This window comes from Doryrhamphus excisus, chromosome 9 (assembly GCF_030265055.1).
Source record: "Doryrhamphus excisus isolate RoL2022-K1 chromosome 9, RoL_Dexc_1.0, whole genome shotgun sequence".
Lineage (NCBI taxonomy): Eukaryota > Metazoa > Chordata > Actinopteri > Syngnathiformes > Syngnathidae > Doryrhamphus > Doryrhamphus excisus.
This window is the reverse complement of record NC_080474.1, coordinates 8,309,160-8,320,324: the sequence shown is the minus strand read 5'-3', so window position 1 is coordinate 8,320,324 and position 11,165 is coordinate 8,309,160. Positions and strand designations below refer to the sequence as shown.

Below are 11,165 nucleotides of genomic sequence, written 5' to 3'. Positions count from 1 at the left end.
ATTGAATTTTGAAAAATCAGAGAAGAAAAATTGAGTAAACTTGGCATATTAAGAAGAAAAATAATGCCATTGGGAAGCACAAACAAGTTTTTGTGGAAAATTAGGTTGCAGAAAAAAACACAGTTACAAAAATGAAGTCAAAATATTGTGGGACTAAAATCATAATTACGAGAATAAAATTTACAAGAAGAAAGTTGGAATAAATAATATCTATAATAATAACCTATATCTATAACTATTATCTATAATAATAATAATATAATAATAATCTTTTAAAAAACAACAGCAGAAATGAAAAAAGGAACTGTAATTTTATAAGAATAAACCAAAAAATTACCAAAAAAAGTTGTATTCCAATAAGAAAGCAAGTTGCAATTTTGCAAGAATAAACTCATAAAAACGTCATTTTCAGAGCATGAAATATTGACCAAAAAATTAATAATGTAATAGTATTTTTTGTAAAATTGGGTTTGGGAAAAATATTATACATAACATAATTTATTAGAAGAACATTTCTGAAGATTATTGCAGTAGAAAGTTTAAGTATTAGAAAAATGAAAAATAAACAGCGGAAAAAGACCGAAATGCATACTAATAAACACAATTTTTCACCTTATAGATGCATTTTTTTTTTTTAAGTGGCCCTTACATCCATTCAGTGTGTGGTCCTAAGTGGGAAAAAACCTGGGAATGTTATATTGTGGTGATATTATGCATCACACAATCAAAATACTGAGAAGTACTCAGAAGTCAAACATGATACATCAACCTGCCAATGGTGGCTCAAACTCAAAGGGGCCATCAGAGCACGGAAAATGTTGCAAACCCACAAAAAGTCGACAAAACGACTGTAATAGTAGAAACATGCATCTCATTCCCAAATGAAAACATCTCATCTCGCCACCATTCATTGGTTCATTGTGTTGAGACGTGCAAAAGAGGATTTGTGAAAAACCCTTGAGAGTCTGCTAACAGTCAAGTTAATCAATAACTGAAGCGGCTGGTGTCTTCAATTATTACACATCTCTGTATACACACATTTCACCCCACCAACGACAACAAACATGTCATCACAAGTGGCCCGCACCTTGAATTCATCTCTCACAATCATAACTAAAGCGCCTGAATGTAGTTTATGAGACAGACAGAAGCATTACGTCTGCTGATGAGACACTTTCATTGTTTCGGTTTCAAACACTTTTGTAGTGGGAATGTGCATGGATATAATTATGAAAACATAACTTTGATGCCAGGAGACCAGGGTTCAATTCCACCCTCAGCCATCTCTGTGTGGAGTTTGCATGTTCTCCCCGTGCATGCGTGGGTTTTCTCCGGGTACTCCGGTTTCCTCCCACATTCCAAAAACATGCTAGGTTAATTGGCGACTGCAAATTGTCCATAGGTATGAATGTGAGTGTGAATGGTTGTTTGTCTAAATGTGCCCTGTGATTGGCTGGCGACCAGTCCAGGGTGTACCCCGCCTCTCGCCTCGCCCGAAGATAGCTGGGATAGGCTCCAGCACCCCCGCGACCCTTGTGAGGATAAGCGGTAGAAAATGAATGAATGAATGAACTTCGATGCCTCTTGGGGACCGATATTCACTAGAACACATCATGTGTGATCTACTGCATACTGTACCAGTCCACTTTCTAGCCTCTTTCTTCATCATGGAAAATCATGGACTCGAACCAACAACCCACCATCAACTCACTGTCCGGCGTGGCTCTTAAGGTGTCAAGGAGTGAGGTTTACTAACGTGCTTTCGCTTTCGTTCCACCATTCCACGGAGCATTATTTGTCCACTTTCAACCTGAACCAAACCGGTCAAGTGCACAACAATCTTTTTTGTTTCGTTTTTACAATTTTAGCCTAAAAGAAAACATGGTTGGGCCAGGATGGTACAGAAACCTTAGCTGTTATAGTTAGTATTCTGTACTACAGCAAAAGCTTGCGACATAATTGGTTTGTTTGGAGGTATTGAGAAAGGGTGGGACATGATTTTCTCTCCACAACAGTGACGTTCTTCTGCTTCAAGACTTGACAAAGACCATCAACAAGTCACACTGGAGGCTTTATATTGCTGTGGCTGTGATTACTGTCACTTTTTGAGTCCAAATTTGCTATTTTTCCTGTTTTACCATGGCGGCCGTGAGGTTGACTTCAAGTTCCGCGCTTGTGGGGATCATGTGGCTGCTGTGCGGGATCTTCTCCCCAGCAACCAACAGCGAGAGCGTCCGCCATGAGGTGTGCCAGCCCGTCTCCATCCCGCTCTGCGCCGACGTCCCCTACAACCAGACCATCATGCCGAACCTCCTGGGCCACACCACACAAGAAGACGCGGAGCGGGAGATGCGCCAGTTCGAGCCGCTGATGAACGCCAACTGCTCGGCGGATCTCCCCATGTTCCTGTGCACTGTGTACGCGCCGGTGTGCACGGTGCTGGAGGCTGCCATTCCCCCGTGCAGGTTGCTGTGTCAGCGGGTACGACGGGGATGTAAATCGATGATAACCGAAGGAGGTTTCCAGTGGCCAGAGAGTCTTCGCTGCGAGAAGTTCCCGGTGGCAGGACTCTGTGTGGTGAGCACAGCCTAGCACAGCCTGTTATGTATAAAATACTACAGCACACATATGCCGAGGAGGTTTAAATAAACATGGAGAAAATATTCATTCAATCACAAGGCACATATAGACAAACAACCATTCACACTCACATGGAGAAAATATATGATTTCATAAATAAATGTGTGGTACAATATCCCCTAAGATGCTATTTTCCTCTTGTCCCATGCTTTAATGACCCAGCTGAATGTCAAATAAAACAATTATATTCAAATGTCTGTCTTTTTATATTTCAAATGGCTGCACGATGGATGAGTGGTTAGCACACAGGCCTCACAGCTAGGAGACCCGAGTTCAGTTCCACCATCGGCCATCTCTGTGTGGAGTTTGCATGTTCTCCCTGTGCATCTCCGGGTATTCCGGTTTCCTCCCCCATTCCAAAAACATGCTAGGTTAATTGGCAACTCCAAATTGTCCATAGGTATGAATGTGAGTGTGAATGGTTGTTTGTCTATATGTGCCCTGTGATTGGCTGGCGACCAGTCCAGGGTGTACCCCGCCTCTCGCCCCAAGACAGCTGGGATAGGCTCCAGCACCCCCTCGACCCTCGTGAGGATAAGCAGTAGAAAATGAATGAATGAATTTCCTGTCTTTGGTAGTTTTATTCATACATGCCTCAAGTAATTGTGGAATAATTTGTTTTAATCATCATGATAATCATCACCCTCGACATCACACAACACTGATACACATAATTATGATATAGAGTATTTTGTTTTCTTTAATTCACATTAGTATTAGTATGTCGGCTTTAAGTATAGTAACAGCTCGTTACTTTGTTTGCACACATCGGTAACACTGTTTCTTTTCTGCCCTGTTTTCAAATACCTGAATGTTAGTTCCTGGGCAGCATCAAATAGCACCTTAAAAATAAAACCCATATAAAAAGTATGCCTTTGATGTTTTCAGCTGAGCCAGTATTCATGAAAACATCACAGAAAATTGAAGCAGAAATGTGCTGGAATTGTGTAAAAAAACGCTAGGAAATGAGAAAACTACTGTAAATTCTGATGTATAACCTAGTCTTTTCATAAAATTTGAACTCTGCGGCTTCTAGCAGTGTGGCTAATTTACGGCTAAAATCTAAGTTTGTGACAACAAAGTAAGTCAATGAGGCAACTGTATGAGGGCGACAATCACAAACTATCAGTGCACTTACAACAAGCTTGTCAACGCATTGGAAATCTCAGGATGTCATTATATATAACAATATGACAACATAACAGTCTGACTCATGGTGTCATTTTACTGAGAACACTAAGGTCATCACACAGCAACTTAACACTGAAAAGGTATACTGGAAAATATATAGAAATTTGCCAATGCATGAAATGAAAAAAATATATTTTGAAGATTTCGCATAATGCATTGCGTCTAAGCAACGCATTCACGTCATTCGGGGCGCTGCAATGACATCAGCCTTCCTTTGGGCTCGTCTGGATCCCTCTGGTGGACAGAGGCAATATTGCAGTGCCATCCAAGATTTTCTATATGAAATAATTTGCCCAAACAAAATGGATTGTTGGAAGACTATAAAATGTTGTGGGGTTTAAACTTGAATTGGTTCATGTTTGTATTTTGTATATTGAGGAATACCTTTTGTGCATCTTTTATTGAGTGTAACTGCAAAAAAAAAACCCCGCCATAGGGCCAAAGAAGGAGCAAAACCCAGCAAGAAACACGATTGAACTCCATCTGACCATGATGTACAATAAGTTTCATTAGTTCACATTCTTTTATAATAATAATAATAATAATAATAATAATACATTTTATTTGTATAGCGCTTTTCAAAATACTCAAATACACTTTACAGAAGAACTTGAATAAAGCAAGTAAACAGAATAGAAGACACACCAAAATACAACATTCATTGGTTAATACACAGTTAAAACATGAGTAAAAGCGGGAGGGGGCACATCAGTCAGATATAAAAAGACATTAAAAACAGATTTAAAGAGGTGGGTTTTCTGCATGTAAAACTTGAATTATATATACATTATTTCCTATGGGAAAAATTGCCTTGGTTTTTGTCAAAATCTGAACAAATCTTGAACAAATAACGAGAACGGAGGTACCACTGTACTTCCATCAGTACTATTAAATATGTGTACTATGTACACTACATATACACAAAGTTTGACAGGGTAGAGTGCCTTCTATTTTTTGTAATGCAGGGGTTGTCCAAAGTACGGCCCGGGGGCCATGTGCGGCATGCACCTTGGCACATTTAAAAACTACAATAAAAGCACAAAGCTACAACAACAAATTTTTATTTATTTGTTTGTCACAAAATAAGAAAGAAATATTTGAAAAACGACAGCAGAAATAGAAAATGAACAGTGGATATGCTTTGTTACATATAATACAGAGTGTTTTTTCTTTAAATATATACAGTGTAATTTGTCAGCATATCTCCAAAGGTTGTTTACAAAATGTTACAAAAATTGTTTACAAAGTGTCCCCTGTGGCCTTTGATTTTACCGTAGATGGACCTCGCCGGGCAAGATTTGGACACCCCTGGTGTAATGGATGCCAGCCGGTGTGGTTGATACTTTAGGAGCTGCGCTCGGGATTTTAGCTCTACGCCTCATGCTGCAAAACTTAACTCCCATTGAGCTGCTGCGTGGAGTTGTGGATGCGAGTTCAAGCCCCATCCAGGGTGCCGTGCTACATACACTGTGGCGCAATGGTGCAATCTTACAATATACACAAACACTGTGCTGTTTTAATGAAAAAAATACTTTTTGAAGACAAAAAATGAAGATGTCATTGAAAGACTGACAGAAGCAATCACATTACAGTTTGGTAAACTATTGCTGGAAGGCCTTCTGAATCCAAATTGACCTCTTGGCCTGTTTCAATACAACTCCACTTGTTGTTCAGAGGCGATCTGACAGCAGGGAACTCTGCTGACTTTTCTTTTGAGTCGAGCTTGGCCAACTGGATCTCCCACTCTTTCTCCTCCTGCCTCCCCGACCTTCTCTCTTCTTCCTGTCCCCTCCCCCACGCCAAGCTACCCCCACCTCCTTTCATCCCACTCAGGCAAGAAACCAAATGCAGCAAGGCCAACAAGAACCGCCCACACCACCCTCACTTTGTGGCCTGTGTGTGCGAATCGATTGTGTTGTAAATTCAACTCACTGTTGGTGTTTGTTCCCACATTGGTTGCTGCTGGAGGTGTTTGAAATAAACCTCTTAGGGTAATGGATGCATGCTTAGAACTTTATACATTTAAACCACTTAACCACAATACAACCCTACGCCTCAGGCCTGGAGAGATTCGTTTGATAAGAATGAGAAAAAAAGATTTGTTACTATGAGGCGAAAAAAATAAACGATAAATGATTCAGTGAAAATGATAATAATCATGTAGAAACAAATTGCAGTGCCGTACAAAAGAAACTAATCTAAAGTTTTTCTTCAGTGTCACTCACTTTCTTGAGAAATTAGCAGAAATTATGATTATTTCGGTAATATCTCTAGAGTAATTTAATTACTGTGGCATATTTTCCTCCGACTGGGGAGCGAATGGCCAATCAGGGACGAGTCCTGTAGGAAAACAAGTGCTGTGATTGGCTGAGACGCTGCGCCGGTTTCAAGACGCCCTGTAGCCCGCTGAAGGGGGAGGGGGGTCTTGTGAATGGGGGGCACCTTGAAACAGTCCACAGTGACGAGAGCGAGCCTGCGGACTTCCAACCGCCTGAGAGCCGCCACTCCGAGGAGTCAAGCCACAAAAGATGGCCATTTGAGACATTTTTATTCGCTTTTCTCCACCAAAGCAACGACGTAGCGTTACGCTCACCTGAGGACCTTTGGTGTGCGTCGTCTTCCGTTTTTTTCTGGAAGACCGGGACGTGTTTTTTCCACTGAAGTGAGAGTGGGCTGCTTGGAGTCACTTACAAAGACCATCAAGAAGTCATGACACGGCGAGGATTTATTTGGATGTAACTCTTGAAAATAACACAACATTCGATTGTGGGTCGAGACGTTCGAGTTATACGAGAGTAGCAGCGAACCCTTGGGACGTTAAATGTAGATTTGCGTCGCTTTTTGGACCCTCATTGAGTCGCCCTACTTGGATCAAAGTTTTTCCTTCCCTCCCCCTCCTCCTCCTCCTCAACTATGGCGGCGGCCAGGTCCACCACTGGCTATGTGCTTGTGCGGATCATGTGGCTGCTGTGCGGGATGTCCTTCTCACCAGCTTCCGCTCAACACTACAGCAGCGAGAGTGGAATATCCATCCCGGAGCATGGATTCTGCCAACCTATCTCCATCCCGCTCTGCACCGACATCGCCTACAACCAGACCATCATGCCGAACCTCCTGGGCCACACCAACCAAGAAGACGCCGGGCTGGAGGTGCACCAGTTCTACCCCTTGGTGAAGGTCCAGTGCTCTGCTGATCTGAAATTCTTCCTCTGCTCCATGTACGCTCCCGTGTGCACGGTTCTGGAGCAAGCCATCCCCCCTTGCCGGTCCCTGTGCGAGCGTGCACGACAAGGATGTGAAGCCTTGATGAACAAATTCGGCTTCCAGTGGCCGGAGAGGCTCCGCTGTGAGGCTTTTCCCGTCCACGGAGCTGGTGAGATCTGCGTGGGTCAGAACACATCCGAGCCCAGCAGCCCGGGCTCCTCGTCTTCACCGTACGCACCCGAGCTGATGACGCTCCCCCCCAGCATGGGCCGACCCAAGTCTCCACAGCACAACCAGTACCACGAGTTCTCCTGCCCGCTGCAGTTGGAGGTTCCGTCGTACCTGGGATACAGATTCATGGGGGTGAAAGACTGCGGGGCCCCTTGTGAACCCACCAAGCCCACCGGGATCATGTATTTCCGGGAGGACGAAGTGAAATTTGGCCGCCTCTGGGTGGGGATCTGGTCCATCCTGTGCTGCGTGAGCACTTTATTCACAGTGCTCACCTACCTTGTGGATATGAGGCGCTTCCGATACCCCGAGCGACCCATCATATTTTTATCTGGCTGCTATTTCATGGTGGCTGTGGCATACGCCGCTGGCTTCTTCCTGGAGGACAAAGTTGTTTGTGTGGATAAATTCAAGGATGACGGCTACAGGACTGTGGCTCAGGGGACCAAGAAGGAGGGATGCACCATTGTCTTCATGGTCTTGTACTTTTTTGGAATGGCCAGCTCCATCTGGTGGGTGATTCTGTCCCTCACGTGGTTCCTGTCAGCAGGCATGAAATGGGGTCATGAAGCAATCGAAGCCAACTCGCAGTACTTCCACCTAGCTGCCTGGGCAGTCCCCGCCATCAAAACCATCACCATCCTGGCCATGGGCCAAGTGGATGGAGATGTTCTGACTGGAGTGTGTTTTGTGGGGATCTTCAACGTGGACGCCCTCAGGGGCTTCGTCCTGGCTCCGCTTTTTGTCTACCTGTTCATCGGAACCTCTTTCCTTCTGGCTGGCTTTGTGTCCCTCTTCCGGATCCGTACGATCATGAAGCACGACGGCACTAAGACGGAGAAGCTGGAGAAGCTGATGGTCCGCATTGGCGTGTTCAGTGTGCTGTACACCGTGCCGGCCACCATCGTCATCGCCTGCTACTTCTACGAGCAGGCCTTCCGGGAGCACTGGGAGAGGACCTGGCACATGCAGACGTGCAAGCGCTTTGCCGTGCCCTGTCCGCTCCACAACTATGCCCCCATGACCCCCGATTTCACCGTCTTCATGATCAAATACCTAATGACCATGATCGTCGGTATCACTTCTGGCTTCTGGGTCTGGTCCGGCAAGACCCTGCAGTCGTGGAGGAGGTTCTACAAGCGCCTTAGCAACGGTAACCATGGGGAAACGACAGTGTAAAGTGGAACAAGGTACAGAATTACAATAACCATTAAGAGAAATGAGGTTACATAGCTTTCATTTTTATACTGTTTTGGACTTATTGTTTTGTATTTGTGACAAGTCCGCAGGCCCACAGACTGAACTTTTATCCTTTATACTCAATTTGGAATGGAACAATCCGCATAGTTTCCCCCAGAACTCTTTCTTTTATATATTTTTGGATTCCTAATGTACAACCTTGGACTGTCATTAACACCGGACTTGAAGTTTTTATCCTCACTCACTACATCCTTTTACGTTTGCTTCCATGTTGAATGTACTTTGTGTCTACTATCACAGTGGCATGACATGACGGAAAAATAAGACTGATGGCCTTAAAAACGGCCCAAGGTGTGTGTGCCGCAGCAACTCCCCCACCCCCGTGTCCTGACTGTGAATGCATTCTTCCGGCTTACCTGGCTCTGACATTGTACATGTTAAGTTACTCTACCCATCGTGGAAGACTGAACTGCTAATAAGCTTATTAGATAAATGCAGTAGCTTGTGCCAAGGTGCTGCCCACAATCCTCGTGGAAATCTTTTTCAACATTGTTCCACCTGCATTGAATGTTCACTCCGAAGGTGAATGAAGTTACTGTTTGTGTTGGTTTGCACGAAGGTTTGTTTAAAAAAAAAGTGTTAAAAACGACTGTTACAGTACAAGGCTTACTCAGCTGAAAGTTAACGTGACGTCAAATTCCCGATCTTTTGTCTGTTACCGCCATGATGAAGCACCGCCTTTGCTGTGACGACCCGTTTGCAGCCAGTTTAATGCCTGTAAAGAGAAAAACCTACTCCGAGTCTCAATTGGCTTCTTCAGTTTTGTGTTGTGCTTCTTCATGAACTCATCGGTACCAATGGGCGGATTTTAGGGACCACACACACACAGCACAGCTTCAGCTCACTCTGTGTGTGTGGTCTCTGAACTGGACCAGAAAGACTGTAAGGCGTTTGTGGGAGTGGATTTTGAATGTTATTCTTGCTTAGATAAAGACGATTGTTCACACTTAAGCCCGCCATTCTTTGTTATTGCATTTAGATGTGTTAAATGGATTTCACTCTTATTTTATTTTTTTTTTAAGTTGTCCCACATCCAGACTGAGATTTGAGATTGATTTTATTAATTGCAAGTATTGCAAGCCTTTCAGAACAGAAAGAAGGTGCATGGCTCTTTATGTTCTGCTCATGTGCCATGCAGAAGCCATGTTCCAGTCCTTGTGCCTGATTTGTCCCAAGTGGTGTGAGTGTTTGCGAGTGCGGGAGAGACACCTCGCTGTGTTCAGCAGTCAGGCAGTTGTCATTTGCGTGTTTGTGTGTGTGTTAAAGCATTACATTTGCATGACCTTGAATTGTTTACCACTCATAATGATATCCTAACAGACATGTTTGTGAAAACTGTCAACCAAGTGTCTTATTAAACAACCCACTAGTGTTTTTATAGGGGAGTACTGCTCAGTCATGTAATCTGAGAGTTTTTTTATGCGTCCGGGTGAGGAGACATTCTTGCACATTGCATTTAATCATGCAGCAGTAAAAATAATCAACCCCCCTTGATATTATTATAGCTTACACCAGCCTTTTGAGCCCGACTATAAATAACTAGTCTGTGGGGAAAAGCAATCTTGTCAGTGCATCAGTGGATTTTTGTCAAGTTGCACATTTTTCTACATGTAAATAGCAAAAAGAGCCTTTCAGAAATGTGGGTTATTTTTTCCCCATCACACAAATTATATTCTGAATACACTACACTTCACAATCTTAGCAAAAATACTGTATATACTCATTTTCATAGTACTATCTTAGCAGTATCCCCATATGAATGTTTGGGTTTTGGCGTGTGTAAGGAGTCATCTGTTTTGTTTTTCTATCAACATCATTTCAGATTTGTGTGTGTGTGTGTGTGTGTGTGTGTGTAGGACCATTATGCAAGTAATCCATTTAACCTCCAACTTCTTATAGGCATATTGTATTTATGGGGATGCTCATTTGTCTCTTTTTTTACTTGTTTTTAAACACCTGTTGTATCTGTACAGTCTGAATAAAAGTGATAAGGTTTGTAATGGGTTGTGTGATCTTGTGTAGGCTTGGAATGGAACTTGATACGTTACTGACACATCAACGGTCACCTGGAAAACCGCAGTTGACAAAACAATCTCCATATCGGCTTGCGTCCAAGTTGTATATACATATAACACATGGAATGTTTTTCATAGTACATAATAAAGCAGAAGACATTTTGTCCTCTTCTGGCATCTCAATAAAAAAAAAAACAGGCCTGGGAGCGACACATGACCTATTAGATATCAGGAGTGACACAGAGGCTACATTGTGAAGCAGCTTTGGCAGCAAATGTTGCCAGCAAGTGAACAATACACGTCTTTCAATCCTGTGTGTCACTGATACACGAGATGCTGTGGCTGACAAATATTCTCTTTAGTTGATGAGCAGATTTCATTTTTAAACACAACCCCCCCCCCCAAAATGGCTGTCATAATTGATGGTGTAATTGAATCAGCACTAATAATGTATATGGTAGAAGCAATAAGTCATTGTTGTTGTGACATTGGATAATTTCTCAAAATTTGCAATACAAACTTAAGTTGGATCCTAAGGGCAAAACTGTACTGCAAATAATGACATACAACATGTGTAGGAGCGCCACACCTAAAATCCACAATAGGGGCCACCATGTGAAATGT

General features: G+C 43.1%; 2 protein-coding genes across 2 annotated transcripts; both read left to right on the top strand.

The window, feature by feature from the left end:
- Window positions 1-1,964: 1,964 nt before the first annotated feature.
- Window positions 1,965-3,379, top strand: LOC131135855 (frizzled-1-like). Its single transcript, XM_058082226.1, has one exon. It carries the CDS (start codon window positions 2,140-2,142, stop codon window positions 2,590-2,592), a length of 453 nt encoding a protein of 150 aa, XP_057938209.1. The 5' UTR covers window positions 1,965-2,139; the 3' UTR covers window positions 2,593-3,379.
- Window positions 3,380-6,278: 2,899 nt separating this feature from the next.
- On the top strand, window positions 6,279-10,526 carry LOC131135854 (frizzled-7-A-like). The gene has a single exon (XM_058082225.1). The coding sequence runs from the start codon at window positions 6,745-6,747 to the stop codon at window positions 8,443-8,445; it is 1,701 nt and encodes a 566-aa protein (XP_057938208.1). The 5' UTR covers window positions 6,279-6,744; the 3' UTR covers window positions 8,446-10,526.
- Window positions 10,527-11,165: the final 639 nt, after the last annotated feature.